The sequence below is a fragment of the Phoenix dactylifera genome, chromosome 9 (genome assembly GCF_051530095.1).
Source record: "Phoenix dactylifera cultivar Ajwa chromosome 9, Ajwa_hap1_PhDact_Kaust_v1.1, whole genome shotgun sequence".
NCBI classification, from domain to species: Eukaryota; Viridiplantae; Streptophyta; class Magnoliopsida; order Arecales; family Arecaceae; genus Phoenix; species Phoenix dactylifera.
The window spans coordinates 613,069-629,610 of NC_143198.1; the positions used below are offsets into that span (position 1 = coordinate 613,069).

Below are 16,542 nucleotides of genomic sequence, written 5' to 3' on the forward strand. Positions count from 1 at the left end.
TACCAACAAAAATATGTAGCCATACAATATGACTTAAAGTAATCCATTCTGCTTAAAGTGTAAACAATAAGTTGTCATCTCAAAGCATGGAAATATTTCATGCAAAGTTGTGGGGGCAAAGAAGCATGAAGATTGAGGCTGTATACTTTGCCCTAATGTCTTGGTATTGCGTCTTGAAAGCATACCATACTAACACTACAGGAATCTAACTAAGAAATTCTGGAACAACATTAATTCCTTAGCTATGTCATGAAGTATAGCAACACAGTTTTAGTCTGATATGTTCACTGATACACTGGAACACACAAAGTCCCATAGAACACGTGAAAGGAAATAACTTGATCTTGCCCAATGCTAGAAAATGGAGACTATCCAACTTTTTTTTTTCCTGTTCATGACCCTATCAACAGAACGGCTCCAAACAGGAAATAAAATAAAATTTGGAACATACTTGATAACTTAGTTGATCTGAAGATAAATTGCCTACAATAACAGCCTGGATCCATCCTGGTAATGTGCTTTTATTACCCGTGAAAGAGGATTTGTTGCAATTACGTCACTCTTTCAAACGCACCACCAACCTGCATATGAAGCCATTCTGTTGCTGAACCCTGCCCATACTCTCTTGCTGGCTGTGTGTTGAATGCCAAACTAGAAGTTGTATCATATGTCTGAGCACCAAACTGTTAAATAAAAGCAGCATGTCAGCCTCATCTCATGATTTCAAACCAATGCAATGTTGCAAATCAAAAGGAATTTCATTTGTATTTAAGCTAAAAGGACAACATGACAAGGAATCAACAATTTTTTGTATGTAATGCTTCGGTGATATATCAGTAACTTCACCCCTAAATTCAAAATATAAAAAATCTAATAAATATGCTGTAGAATAATTCCATTTTTGCAGGGTATGTGGTCTATTAAAGGCTGTGGCATCACCGCACAGCAAGGGGAAAAACATTCTGGACATTGGTATAGTACACATGGCCTTTGAGACACAGTCTTGGCAGTCTAGAACCTGCATACACAGCACCATGCCCCGCCCATGTCCCATGTGAAAATATTACAGGAAGTCGATAGCCAGCCAATAAGCAGGCCCATTGCAGAGATCCATCTGGCACAAATCTCATGTACATCCCTAGCCAAAGAGTGACGGTCCTCCAAGACTGTACCCAGACTATTCAGAGAGTAAAGGGCTGCATTGTTTATGCATAGGAAGGACAGAAATCAAAAGAAGCATATGCATTCGGATCCATTTCTTTAAGAAAATACATAATATTGTTAGTAACAAATGAAAATACCTATAATCAACGCCTTAATAGTATAACCAAGAAAAGTGAATAGAACTATTAGATATTTGCCTGATGAAAGCATAAGTAATTGTTGGTGCAATTTCTACAACCCAAGATTATCCCGATATGATTCTCAAACTGCCAGAAAGATATATTCTTGATACATATACGGATAGTAAGATGAAATTGCCTGATATATATTTGCCCGGAACTTACATCTTTAGCGGGGAACCCTTCAATGCCAGTGTTCAAGCGGGAATTAACAGCTTCAAGCTTCATTGATAGAAACTGCAAAATCCAGTATATATGTAGCTCCTTACTTAAAAAATAATGGAAAGTGTACAGGAACCAAGAATGTCAAATGATGGAAAGATGCATACCTCAACCTGACGCTGTAATGCCTGGATGTAATTAATAATCTCATCAAGGACTGATGCTTTGCCAATTACCTGCTTGCAGGAACAATTCTATAAGCACAAGTTAACATTAGCAAAAGCTAACTCTGATAGAGAGAGAAAACTAAAGTCATGAATATGTTGTAGTCAGGAACAATTTCCACAACATAACCACATACAACCCTGTAACATATACTTGAGCACCATAATATGGAATTATGACATTAGTAACCACCTTATTACATCCAGGGACCAGATCTTGGAGGATCTTCATTCTTTCACTTATTTTTTCTCTCCTTGCCTGGGATAATAAACAGATTTCAATTAGTAAGATGGCTCACGTCCTGATCTAATGGCAACTAACACCTAAGAGTCCTATATTTATTATCATGTGAGCAATGTTTGATAGAGTATGCATGAACATATAGAAATAGTATGGTGAGTGAATTGTATCATCTCTCTATGATTCCTATAATCCTGTTAAAGAGTAGATTAAACTTTGAATAGGTATGCTAGTCAAAATGTAAAAATTTAGCAAAAAGAAGAAAAAAAAGTTTGTAAGTTTATAATAATTAGAGACATGCTTACTCTCTCTGCAAGGCTGTGGCTATCAGTTGCTTGACCCCTTCTTGCTCTCACATGGATATAATCTTGTTTGGATGGCTCAGGGGGTGGAGGATTTTGATCCACAGTCTTCTTGCATATGCCTGAACTTGCCTCAGCCTCCATTTTTAAATTGCCAGTTTCATTAGTAGATTTCATGATCTCGGGACGTTTAACTTCAGAATCAGTCTGTACCATATTAAGAATTAAATTAACATCAAAAGCACAGAGCTGACCAAACTGACAACTCAACCCAAATCACCCATTATGCCAGAAATATATTCAGCCCTAGGAAACACTACTTCTGATGTTCATTTCCCAAATAGTTGTAGTCTCCAAGTATTGCAAATATATAACATAGTCCCGAAATCCCTAAAAACAAATAATTTAATTGTCCAAACCCACATATGAGAACTTAGACACAAATTTAGGAGGCATTGGGATGAGAGAGGTCTACATTTTAGATGGATAGACCTGGCTAGCTTCCTAGTGTACTATTATTTAAGTACACTATACTGAGTTTGTTGATGCAACCAATCACGAAAGCATATATAATAATTGTTCCACTTAATAAATAAGGTTGCTAAAGGCATAGATGAGGATAAGTTAATTGGCTTGCCTTAGGCCAATCACAGGACTGACAATATGACCCATGATAAACCTGCTTGAAATAATTGGTGCGGGTAGAGGTATTTAGTCATCAACTTGGGTTCACCTCTGCTCATTGGAACTTGACCGAGTTTAGGTCAGGTTTAGGTTAAGGGTTTCTCCTCAGGACCCATGATAAAAAATACAACCATTGACAGTAATATCAATAAGGTTTTCTCTAATTTGAAGGGTCATCTCTTGCAAGTGTTGTGTCTAATCTTCCGCCCTGGGATGGCTTTACCAAGAGGAGTTCCTTCACTAACTGCATCTCACTTGCACTAGATTCAGAACTTCCATGAGTGGCCACTGTCTGCCACTAGAAGTATGAGTCTGCAGTTAGGCTTATAAATGCCATATAGGACCTCAATAGATAAAACAAAACCTCGTAGATATATGTATTCACAGATAACATATACTAGATAATCTCGCTAGTGATAACACATACAAAAAAACACTCTATGCTGCATACTTTCATCTTTTGGTATTATTTAGCACCATTTGGAGTCATTTAAACTAAACAATCATATGGAATGCATTTTTGTACTTTCTACTCACAGAACAAAAAAAAAAGGGAGTTACGTAACCTCCATTTTCAATATGAAGGAAAACAAAAAACACGTCACACAGATGTCAAAATGATCAGACGTCAGAGATGCTAACTAGAATAACTAGAATAATATGATTTTATGTTCATTTCCTTTTACAGTATACCCAATTACATTGGCTGAATTAGTCATGGGATTATATGTCATAGATTCTTCAAAAAGAATGATGAATCTATATATCAGAGCAATAACAATGAGGTCTTTAAATAAAGGCACCTTCAAAGCCAAGGAAACATCCGAATACAGAAGATAACTGTATTAGCTGTCAACAAGATAAAAATAAGTGTTAATTTGTACAATGAGAAAGACTGGTGCAGCCTGATTCAAAATAAAGTTCAGGTACCACACCACCAAATGTCATAATCCAACAAGAACAGCCAAGAAATTTTATCTATGAAATCATTAAATAAATAAGAAAATTATCACTATCCAACACAGATCAATCAGTCATAGCCGCACGATACCATAAAATGTTCAATTTAGAAAAGAAAAAAAAGAGGGGGGGGGGGGGGTGTGGGGAGGGGAGAATGGCACTCATAACCCTCTAAAAATCCAACGTTGCGGTCCCCTACCCCGACATTACTCCCAAAAAAAAAAATATCCCCTCAACAGCCATTCCGGATCTCAAATTCTTATGAATGGCTTACAGATCACAGAATCAATTCAAGCTATTTAACTCCCCAGCAATTCGTAACCTCCAGAACACGTCAATTACTCCAAGAACCAAACAGAAACATATAATTACCAGGTCATTGCCGCTGCTGGTGGAGACGAGCTTGGACGACTCATCCTCGGAAGCGGAATCCCTCCGCTTCCTCCTCCCCCGGCTCCCGCCGCTCTGCTCGGTGACCGTCGAATCATCCAGCGACCCATCCCGGTTCCCCACCGCAGAGGCCTCCGGTCCCGGCACCATTCGTCCAACCCTCGGCCCCCCCGGCGGTACTCCGACCTTCGGGAACTGCCAAACCTCCGGCAGCGGCGCCTGCGACACTAGCGAAGGCGGATCCATGGCTACAATCCCCCGTAACCCTCTCGATCCCGCTTCACATCGCCCGAAATTCACCTCTATAGGAGCATTCCAGGGAAAAAATGGGCTCAGATCTGTGCCCCCACAAAGCCAAGAGGAGTGACACTGCTCGCTAACTCGAGAGAGAGAGAGTGAGTGGGGTTTTGTCTTGGTTTCTTTTTATTACTAATTATTGCCGTTATCTTTGGATGACTTCCGCGTGGTGCGTTAAAGTGGGTGAATAAATAAATGGTTCAGCGCGAGCGCCGGCTTGGGAGGGCGAGCGGATAGAAGTCGGCAGTGTCGGGACGGTGTCGGGACGGTGGGGTTGAGTCTTCCGGCTCGCCGTTTTGAGTTCGTATAGTTTGCTCTTTTTTCCCCTCTTTCCATGGCGAGGGGGAGCAAGGGAAAAACGATATATATATATATATATATATATATAAAAAAGAGAATTCAATGGGGCGCGGAGGATTTCACCGACCGCGGAATCCGAGGTGAAGATCCGCGTTGCACGATTTGCACGCATGCGGTCGGATTTGGAAAACGCATGGCGATGAACCGGATTGGAGCGTGGGCGTATTTTTAATAAAAAAAAATGTGCATGCATTGTACATGTTCACACGGGGGTCCGGATACCGCCACTCCACTGGCAAAAATAGAAGAAGAATAATAATTATGAAAAGTATTCTGGATGGTGCAACAAAGGTAATTAACTAACAGAAAGAAGTATTTTTTGATGAACTATTTGTCTAAATGATTTTACCTTTTAGGATTTGTAATTCAAGTATTTTGAGAATGCATTTGAATTTTTTTAGTACATTTGCTTATCTTGTTTCTCCTTTTGCAACTAAAAATAAAAATATGTCAATTAAGTCGTTGATAAAATGCCAATTTATTGGGATTTTGGAGGGTTAGAAACGTTGCAAGGATGTGTTGTATTGAATTTTATCCTTGTGTGAATGTGAGGGAAAGAGTTGAGAAGATTGTACTTTTTTAAAAAACATATTTTTATAAAGTTGAAATACAGAGCTGGTGCATAAGAGAAATTATTGCACGCCGGTGCATGCACGGCCACGCTGGTGCATGCTACCAATCACTATGACGTGTTAGCATGGGTTCCATTCATTCTGTGCTTGTCTCAGTGATTAGCCCACAACAAGACACCTTGGGCATTAGTGGCATGCATGGTCATGCTGGGGCCCGCGCCATAATTTTTTCATATGCAAACATCTTGTTGCATTATGGTATTTTCGTGAATGAATGTCACGTCCCAAATTCGAGGCATAATACGTCCATGATACCGAGGAATACAACCTACGATAACACAAAGTCAACCACTACATTTAGCTTTCAAATCCATTTCAAACAAAATATAATAAATAAAAGTCCAATTTCACCATCCATTAAATAAAACTAAAAAATACTAGTTCAAAGTGACTAAATCCAAATATAAATACCAAACCCATAATTCTCGAAATTTAGAAAATTATTAAGCTACAAATTCATAACCAACTAAAGAACTAAAATTCTACAAATCGCCAAGCTTGACTGTGCAAACTTCAAGCTTGGACCATACTTCATCCTTATTGATCCTATTCATCAAAAAAAAATAAAAATACAGATATGTGAGTGACATAGTTTAGTAAATAAATCTTACACTACCTTACTGAAACAAGCATAAGTTTTTATGTCAATACATCATTTAAAGAAAATACCAAATATTGTAAAAATAAAATATTTTATAATATAATATATTAAAGCAAGTCATAAAGTAAATAATGCACGAACAAATCATCAATATTTCTTAAATATGGTTTTAAGTTTATTTTACAAATAAATTCATAATCATTTTTCCGCCATTTAGCTATATTATAGTTCAAAATATTACTCATAGATTTTTATGCTACGATCAGTTTATACCTGTAATAGGGTAATATTTCATAATCGACAAAGCTTCATGTTTCGTATGCCAACTTTATATCCGCTGCATTCTAGCAAGCAGAGGAGGTCTCCTAGAAAAGGGGCTGTATTCAGAGTTTTGGTACCTCTGCTTGTGATTGGCCTAGAGGAATAAGGCTCACAAAAAAGAACTGGATACACATCCTCTCTCTCGGTACAGCTCATTTTAGGAGGCAGGCAGAGGTTGCCCTAGAGAGGGCGACGAGTTTGGGTATATATGTATCCACAATTCATAATTTGTTAATAGTATATTTCCTATACTAAAAAAACTTCTAATTTAGAAAAATTATTCAAACAAAAAAACTTTTACTGTTCCGGTTGAAAGGCAAATTAGATTGGCAGGGTCGTGTTTCATATGGATGCTAGTTCCGAGTGTCGATCTTCCCCAAGTCTAAAAAGTTTTACATAGTGATCTAAGAGCTTTAAGAATGTGTATATATATATATATTCTTAAAGTATACGCATAAATAGATGATAAACACTAAATAGCATGATTAAATTTATATCTTATAAATAAGCTATTTTTATTAAAAATATTTATGAAACTATTTTTCATAATAAAGCATGATTTTCATAATACATGTGCTAATCCATAATTTTTTAAAAGAAAATAATATCTTCATTAGCAAACCATATAAATAAAAAATATGATAATTTCAAAATTAATAAAGAGTGCAAGATTTACTTACCTCTTTCACCTTAGATCTTCAAATGTTACTAGGCAAATCTGTTAACCCTATTTAAAAATATTAAAAATAAAATTAATTTTTATTTGATGATTTTGATAGAATTAAAATAATAAGAGAAGACTTGACTGGGCGCACATCGGTTCCAGATGGGTCAAGTCTAAGTGACTCGATCAATAAATTATAGGACATGGACTCAATTGGGGCCAATGTTTCCATGTCATCCACGGAGGAGGACGGTGGCAGCAGCATCAAGGGGGGGTATGAATTCCTTTTCGTTTCTTGTTTCTGAGTTGTTTTCTTTGAGACAGTTATTTAATATATGCATTTTTCTAGAATGAGGATAGTGAATGTTGTGCCAAATTAGGGGTTCTTTCATGATGATAGGATTTTCTATGGGCATAGTAATAGGATGCTGCAATTTCGGAGGGAGAAAAGAGAGAGAAGGAGATGCGATCATCATTGGTGAAGGGCTATAGAAGAGAGGGGGTACCTTTTATGGAGGAGCCATAGGGTACCCGATGACCCTATGACTCCTATATTCGGCCAAAATCGCCAGAGAGGAGGAAGACTCCTATCATTGGCTGGCCACGCACTGTAAACACACAGTCAACCCTTTTTGGGCTGAGCTTGGGCTGGTCAAGTGAACCGAGCCCAAGCCTTCACAATGATTGTTGAAAAAATATAACACAACTTTATACTATAATACGATGCAAATGGAGTTTCTATCATCTGCCAAGTAGCATTCAATATATTGTTTTCTCAACAATACCTAAATGTGAAACCATTTTTAATTCACGTACATGAAATCAGTGTGCTGATGAAAGGGGGTAAGTTTGAGTTCTACCGTTGTTGAGAACATATTGAGTATTATTCCATCAAAAAATCAACAAACAACAGTGGCAAGGATCAATAGATCGATTATTGGAGATGAACCAAGTAAAGAAGGTGGTGCTCCTAGTTAAAACAATAACATCCTTTGGACTACATTATGCAGTAAAATATAATAGAGGTAGATTAATTTGTGTTCGTAGTTGCACGCTGCAGGCTTTGTTTCCCAACGTTGTTGATAAATATGCAGGAAGGTATAAAAGCAACACGAAAAGAAGCTAAATTTGGCCAGTGATTGTGAATACGCCATTAGATTGCTTATTTTAGTATTTACTTTTGCAAGGTTATCGATTTGATGAACGAGGGGTAAAAAGCAAATTACATATCAATGGAGGATGAAATTGTTGTTTAGTTCGGCACCAAGAGAAAATAGACCTTGTCAAGAATAATTCAATCTTGATTTTTTTAACAAATAATAAAAAGGAACAGTTCCCTTCATCATGTGGAGTTAGCCACCAAAGTAAGCAAGCCTTCAAACTCTTCGATGTGGGCACCTTACCATTCTCAAAACGCCAGCCAAGATGGGACCAACCATGGAAAGCACCAGGGAATTCAACCATTATTCCTCACTTTGACCGTATCATCTATTGGTTAAGACCCATTCCAATTCCAATGGATGGCCGAATGGTTTACGAAATCAAATAAATTGAGTTATGGCTCGTGCAATTTGACCAGACCGGTTTGTCAAACCGCCCCGGAATTACTTGGTTTTGGCTCGTTCTCATCTCCCCCGTCCAGGAGAAGCAAGGGATAAAGATAGCGTGTCGTCCGACGGTAAAACGTAACGCCGCTGGTCCAACGTCCTTATCCGGGGTTGTGGGACCCACTCCCACACGGCACGGACAACTCCTCCCCACCTGCTTCCGCTTCGACCATGCAGCTATGTGGCAAATGACTATTAGCCCGAAAAAAGTGTTTGCTGTTTGCGACCACGTCACACGATTAGGTGAACGGTCCAGACATAATATTGGCCCGGCGAATGAGAGCACTAATTTGGAATTTCGAAAACGAATATCGCATTCTTAGCGACGAAGGAGGAGATCGGAAATTAGGTGTCTATTCTTTTTAGGAATCAAAGAAAATAAAAAAAGGAAAGAAAGGAAAAGTGATGAAGAACTTATTGGGGGCACCTGATGGCGCACACGAAGTTTCCCTGTATCTGGGTCCGTCTGTTATGATGCTTGTTCGGCAAATCATAAATCACCGTTCATCCGCTCATTAGTACAAATTTCAAAGTCCTTCTTGCCACGTGGCAGAGCCCCATCGGGTGTATCGCAAAGGCTTCCACATAGCATTACTTGGAAAGGTACGGCGGCGACGGCGGCGACGTGTCTTTGTACAAACGCGACAAACAGTCGGCCGTGTTTGCATGCCACCGATCAAAACTAAGACCCATACCTTCCCTAAACAGAAGCCACTCATTTGCATTATAACTACAATATTGCCACCCACCAGACCAAGCGAGCAATCGCGATTTTTCCATTCGAATTTAATCTGCCGCCTTGATATCCAGAGCACAGCGGCAATTTCGTCAATTAACAGACATAAGAGGGCACTCGGGTAATCAGCGTGAGAGCAGGCAATGGCAATTTCGGAATTATGATAAAGGGCAGGGGCGTTCATGTAAATCGAAACAGATCTCGCTTCCGTTTCGAGGGTGGTTATATATACACCCCCCCTATTGCTCAGGACACCCCCCAAAAATTAAAAAAAAATTAAATACTCTCTACACCCCCCCCATTTGCTAAGGACACCCCTAAAAAATTAAAAATTCCTAAATTACCCCCCACCCTCCCCACCCCCTCACCTAAATTGCTCTCTACACCCCCCAAACCCCCCCCACCCCGCTCTTCCCCTCCAAAACACCTCGCCAACGCCCAAAACCCCCCCGTTCCCCCTTCTCCCTTTCGTCGCCGGCATTCTCCCGATCTCCGACCACCTCGCCGGCTTCTCCCGGAACCACCTTGCCGGCTTCTCCCGAAATTTTTTTTTTCACGGTTCGTGCTCCGTTCGGCACTGGATCGCCGAACAAAAGGCTTCTGTTCGGCTGAACAGTGCCGGACAGAAGCCTTCTGTTCGGCACTGTGCAGCCGAACAGATCTGTTCGGTTGAGGGTTGCCGAACAGAAGGCTTCTGTTCGGCACTGTTCAGCCGAACAGAAGCCTTTTGTTCGGCGATCCAGTGCCGAACGGAGCACGAACCGTGAAAAAAAAAAAATTTCAAAACAAGGTGGAACACGTACCTTTGCGGCCGATTCTTCGTCCCAAATCACTAGTTGCTTGTCCATGCTTCGAATGGGGCTTAAATCTCCTTCAAAGATCGCCTAAACGATGTAAATGGATCGAGGGGTTTAAGGGGGGTTTGAGGGGTGTTTTTTTTTTTCTTTTCAAAACGAAACGGAGGAGGAGGAAGGGGGGTGTATGAGAAAATTTTAAGGGCAATATGGTAATTACACTAAAGGTTAGTTTGGGTATTTTCTTTTTGGTTTTTGGGGGTGTCCTGAGCAATAGGGGGGGTGTATATAGAACTACCCCCGTTTCGACGGTGTACTTTTCCGTTTTACGTAAAACGCGTCAAAACGTATGAAATAAGATAATAAAATATATAAATAAAGCCAGTTCTAGCGCTCGTTGTTCCCCCTATCATTTCCCGTGAGAGAGAGAGAGAGAGAGGAGAAAAAGAGGAGAAACCCCCCTCTCTTTCTCTCCGAGAGGAAGCCTCCCATCGCTTTCGTTCTACTTTTATCCTCCTCGGCGCCGATAGATCTAGGGTTAGGGCTAGTGTTTTAGGAGGGGGGAGATGGGGCAGCAGTCGCTGATCTATGGCTTCGTGGCCCGGGGGACGGTGATCCTGGCGGAGTACACGGAATTCACGGGGAACTTCACCAGCATCGCCTCCCAATGCCTACAGAAGCTCCCGGCGAGCAACAACAAGTTCACCTACAACTGTGACGGCCACACCTTCAACTACCTCGTCGAGGAAGGATACAGTGAGCCCCCGATCGCCTTCCTTCGATTTCGCCTTTATTGATTACTTTCTTGGTGGAATTCTTTCTGATTTGCTTCCGATTCGTGGTGTTGTAGTGATATTTTGGTTGTTTAGTTGATTCGTGTTCGATTCTAGGGTTTGGCGATGGTAGGTTTTGGGTTTGGCGATGCTAGGTTTTCTTTTAGGTATGTGTTGGTAACTATGGCTAGATTTGGTTGCTCTATCTGTTCTCTAGAATCCTTGCTTCATGATCAATGTCGAGATGATTTGTTTTGATTCCTGTTATTCTGGCTGAGCATAAAGAGGAGAAGAACCAGCATGTGGCTTTTCTAGTTATGTTTGCGTGTTTTAGATTGTTCTTATGGTTTTGCTGGATCTAAAAATTTGCCTGATTGGGAGAGAAGTGGTAAGTATAATTTATGCTTACCACCTTATCTCTTTCTTCTCGGTATTGATAAAGTAACAGTAGTGCAGATTTAATTGCAAGGAGTTGGAAGATCTAGATAGTTGAAAGAAAGAAGCTTGGATGGAACTTTTACTGCATCCTACTTGATTTGGTCATGCCATTTTATATGAGAAGAATTTTCATTCTGGTAGTTTTTGGCCATAATTGTATATAATTTTCTGAGTGCGTACTTTTATTTTTCGAAGATCTAGTCAATACTTGGTTCTGTCACTTTGTGTTACTGTGAATCAGTAAATAATTCTTAAACTTATCGGTGCACTTTGGCGATAAGTTTGCTAATTCAGTGTGCGGATTTCATATGTGGTCGTGAGGGTTGAACTATGCAGGGTTTTGGGTGGCTTAGTCCCCATCCACCAATTTCTTTGCTTCAAATTTGAAATTCGAAACTGCAGTAAGAAGCCCAGATTCCTTCTGTGCAGAGATTTGTGTTGGCCTGTGATGGAGATTCTTGCTGGAGTTTTTCTTCCCCTTCATCTTTTCTAATTTTTGAAGCTCCTATCCTTTGGCTGGATCCTGTACATTAAATGTTAGTACTCTAATGAAAGATGTTGCCTTGGATAGAGATTCACCGCCAATTCATATTGTTGACATCAGTTTGAGGCTCACCTAAAAATTGAAGTACTAGAAGATTTTGATCTATCCATATCGCCAATCACATGTTTGAGTTTATATACATTGTTAGAAGGTTTGCAAGCTAAGGCAAAAGCATGTCTTTTAAACGAAAAGCACGACACAGTTCCTGTTGGGGAGTTTTCTTGTACTTTATGAAACAGCTTACTCGAAGGAATAAGATCATGGTTAAAAGCTTTCTATTTTTGATGGCTGAAAGACTGCAGTTCTTGCATGTGCATTTTTTAAAAATCTTCCTGCCAATCAAGCAACTCCACTGTTATGGATGAAGAGTTCATTGATTTCATTTACAAACTAGCTGGCACAATGCTGGAAAAATTATAGGTCCATGGATGTACTTACACATACTGAGCTGAAGGCTCTGGATTTTTTGAAAAATGTAGACATCAGTTTTTATATTGTTTATGATATTTTTTTGGCTGAATCCATGCTGCAAAAGCATGAAATGCAAGATTTGGACGATCTTCCTGTTATGACATACGAAGAGGTCATAGTCAATTGCTTGGGACTTTTTAGAATGTCTTTCATGACTTAATGGTTAATTCCTGAGCTGCTAATGTTATCATGTTATCTATACGCATTTCTTTTTGCACGTGGAGGTAGTTAATATCTGTATATTATTGCATATGCTATGTTCACTATATTCAGCACCTGCATTGGGTTATTTTCCTGGATCATGTTGTCATCTTAGAAATAGAACTGTTTAATTCTGTGCTACATCATTTAAGCCCTGTAAATTTCTCTCTTTAATAAGCATTATAGTTTGGTCGGATGAAGTATGACTGGTTTTTTTGCTGGAAGATGAGTTCAGTTGTAAATTACACTGTTGTGTTTCCAGTTGACCTTATATTCTCTTTTGTTTCACATCATATCATGCATGTGCATTTTTCTGTATAAAATGGTCAGTAAGCTTTTTCTTCTTCATTGTTATCAGTGGTCTTTCTTGTATAGTTTCTTATATTGCCTTCTTCCTAGCAGATCATAAATTCTGTAATTGATGTTGGGCCTTTATTCTACTTTCTTGGGGGAGTATATGTTGTGTAATTTAAAAGATGATAGTTGCATTTTATTTTCACTCCAAAACACTAACATGATTAAAGAAAAATCATTATATCCATCAAAGAGAGCAAATATGACAAAGCCATCACCCAGAAGAATATGCTGGCCCTTATATTTTCTTGCCCATATCTTCTAGCGTGTATTACATGGTATGCCCAATGTCATGATATTTTTGTGCAGAAAAAGAATAATCAGTTGTTGTTCCCTCCACAAATTGATATGTATTGATGTCTGTGCACCAAGTTCTAAACTGATGCCATTTAGGAATAATTCTTTGTTGTCAAGAGCAACTTTTCTCTCGGTATTTGGAAGTTAAACTGGAGACCAGTAGGACACCTTTAGCTTGGTGGCTGACAATTGAGCAGATTTAGCATCATGATCTTATTTGGTATGGGTAAAGTTTGCCTGGTAGTGCCAGCTGCAGGTAGTATCAGGTTTTATGATTAGGACACCTTTATAATGGTTTGGTAGTTGACAATTGAGCAAATTTAGTATCATGACCTTATTTCATATAGGTAATGTTTGCCTAGCAGTGCCAGCTGTGGGTAGTATCGAGTTTTATGATTGGATGTCCATGGTAGGTGATTGAGATCTTGAAGGTTGTTGATAAAAGTTTGGGTATATGGAGGTCTCCTTTTCTAATCATCTCAATTGTTTTTTTGTTATGCAAGGCATGATAAGAATTATTGCTTTGGGAAGTGCTTCTGGAGAATAATTGTGGCTCATGTTGTTCCGTTACAGATTCAAATAACTTCAGTATCTTATACTGTACATTACTTCAATTGGGGCTTTAAATCATTTAGGTATTTTCCTGGATTGGGTGGATTAGAAGTTTATAGTTGTGATGTTTGATTGATTGGTTCCTGGAGAACATAAACTAGTACTACAATGAACAAGTCTGCTTCAAATAAATTGGCAAAACAAGGGTCAATCTTTGGAAATGATAACGGTATAAAGAAACCATAGTTGTACTAGAGTAGGTCTTGAGTGGTATTTTATTTTTTGCAGTGCAAGATGTGTAATGACAGTGAGAACAGTCGGATACACTCAGTTGAGGGTATGGGAAATTTTGTTGTTCAATAGAATTGGCAACAGTGTGTGGTCTGAGGTTAAGCTGTGCATAGTCACATGGTTAGGCTGTTATTGAAAGAGTGATAATAGTAAATGATTTCTTATTATAGGTACTGTGGTATTTGGAAGCAGAGGCATATGATACTATTTCTTTTAGCACATTGAAAGTCTAAGCAGAATTTTGGTTGTAAACTCTGAGAAGCAATGGTAAGCCTAACCGTTTGGTACTACAAGTGATTAAATCCCTTCTGAATTGTATTTTGTGGCTATCTGATTTTGTGCTTCCAGGACCCTTGATGCTACTCTTAGACCCATCTTTTGATAGCTTTCAACCTTGTCTTTGCTGGGCGTCATGTTTAGCATTAGCTTTATGTCTGTTTAGCTTCTTTGTGCTTTGTAATGTTTGTCTTCCAAATAGCTGTGATTCTTGAGGCTGGTCAAATAGATGGATCCAAATTTGGTGGGTGGACAATAGTCTTTTGGTATTATGGGCTGGTTTATCGTCCTTCCATACCTTACATGAAGGATATATTGTGGTCTCGGTTCATGCTTTAATAGTTTCTTTAAATCGAAAAAGCACAGTGCTATTTAATTATGCTGGATAATCTGTCAGGAGAATTTTGCATATTTAAACTGAGAACATGAATATAAAAGTTCTTTACCATTATGCACTCATTATTAGTGGGTAAAATCCATCTGGGATATTGCAGCATATTGTGTAGTTGCAGTTGAGTCAGCCGGCAGACAAATTCCCATTGCCTTCCTGGAGAGGATTAAGGATGATTTCATCAAAAGATATGGAGGAGGAAAAGCTGCAACTGCTGCAGCTAACGGCCTCAACCGAGAGTTTGGGTATATTTTTTCCTTCCTAACCATTCAAAGATACTGCTGTGATTTTATGTTTCTTTTGATGGCAAAATCATTGACTAACGTTAAAAAAATATTCACTAAAATTTCAGGCCAAAACTGAAAGAGCACATGCAGTATTGTGTGGATCACCCTGAGGAAATAAGCAAACTGGCGAAAGTGAAAGCGCAGGTCTCAGAAGTTAAAGGAGTTATGATGGAAAATATTGAAAAGGTACATCATGGTATCTCTTTTAATGGTTTAACTTGTGATTATTTTAATGATTTTGTTGTCCTTAATTATGGAATGTTGCCAGTAATTTCCTTTTCCTTGACAAGTAGCATAATTAATTCCTTGAGAACATCTTTTCAGGTTCTTGATCGTGGGGAGAAAATCGAGTTGCTTGTCGACAAAACTGAAAACCTTCGCTATCAGGTCTGTAACTTACGTTCACCAACCCTTAGTAGGCATCTGGATGTTTTCTTGGATTTGCTTCTGGCAGTACCATTCGTGGACAGGGATGGTTTGCATTCAATTTCGTTTTTTGGTGATTATTTTTTCCCTCAAGGCTGTTCAACATTAAATTGTTTTCTTGTGTTTGGGGTTTGCAGGCTCAAGATTTCAGGCAGCAAGGAACAAAGATGAGAAGGAAGATGTGGTTTCAGAACATGAAGATAAAACTGATCGTCTTGGGCATCATCATTGCATTAATCCTCATCATAATTTTGTCCATTTGCCATGGCTTCAAATGCTAGTATGAGCGGATATGAGATCACTGCACCTCCCTCTCCCACTCAAACTGGTGCTTTTGAGTATAGTGATATCATTTGCTACTACATAAAAAACTAGTGCTTGGTTGATGAATTGTGGTTAAGTGTTCCCCCTAGTGAATGAGTATTTTCATTCTAATATTTTCTTGCCTGTTTGGGAACTGGGATCGGATTGACTTCGTAATTTGGATATCATTCCTGTATAGCCTTGAGTGCTATTCTTTCTTAATATATCGAGTAGTCGTTCTCTTTCTATGCCCTATTTTCTTGGTATGGACATTTTGTTGATGCCCGTGAATTGATGATGTATTGATCTGATGGGATGGACGATTTGCTGCTATCTCTTGGTTGTCGGTTACTGGCATATGAAAGCCAGACTCCGACGGACATGATCATTGAGTAAGTCAAACTGGAACAGAGTAGATTGATGGAAAAGATGTGGAGCAGTCTCTTTACATCTCCTCCAGTTTGTCTCTTCTCCTTCGCTTTGTCTCCTCTTTGACTCTTATCTGTCCACTTTGAATTAATTCCTGAGCATTTGAACCCCCCCCCCCCCCCCCCCCCCCCCCCCCCCCCCTGTGTACTTTTTGTGATATGATTCGGAGTAATGGCCGATGTTTGTTGGAT

The 16,542-nt window shown here is 39.2% G+C and overlaps 2 protein-coding genes across 2 annotated transcripts; one reads left to right on the forward strand and one right to left on the reverse strand.

Annotated features, from left to right (window-relative positions):
- Window positions 1-217: 217 nt before the first annotated feature.
- Window positions 218-4,767, reverse strand: LOC103712087 (transcription factor BHLH089). Its single transcript, XM_039117320.3, has 6 exons — window positions 4,289-4,767; window positions 2,276-2,479; window positions 1,923-1,988; window positions 1,673-1,741; window positions 1,509-1,580; window positions 218-683 (listed from the first exon to the last, which is right to left on the reverse strand). Exons 1-6 carry the CDS (start codon window positions 4,550-4,552, stop codon window positions 552-554), a joined length of 807 nt encoding a protein of 268 aa, XP_038973248.3. The 5' UTR covers window positions 4,553-4,767; the 3' UTR covers window positions 218-551.
- Window positions 4,768-10,717: 5,950 nt separating this feature from the next.
- On the forward strand, window positions 10,718-16,170 carry LOC103712088 (putative vesicle-associated membrane protein 726). The gene is made up of 5 exons (XM_088703861.2): window positions 10,718-11,074; window positions 15,010-15,151; window positions 15,259-15,379; window positions 15,518-15,580; window positions 15,757-16,170. The coding sequence occupies exons 1-5, from the start codon at window positions 10,885-10,887 to the stop codon at window positions 15,898-15,900; spliced, it is 660 nt and encodes a 219-aa protein (XP_088559987.2). The 5' UTR covers window positions 10,718-10,884; the 3' UTR covers window positions 15,901-16,170.
- Window positions 16,171-16,542: the final 372 nt, after the last annotated feature.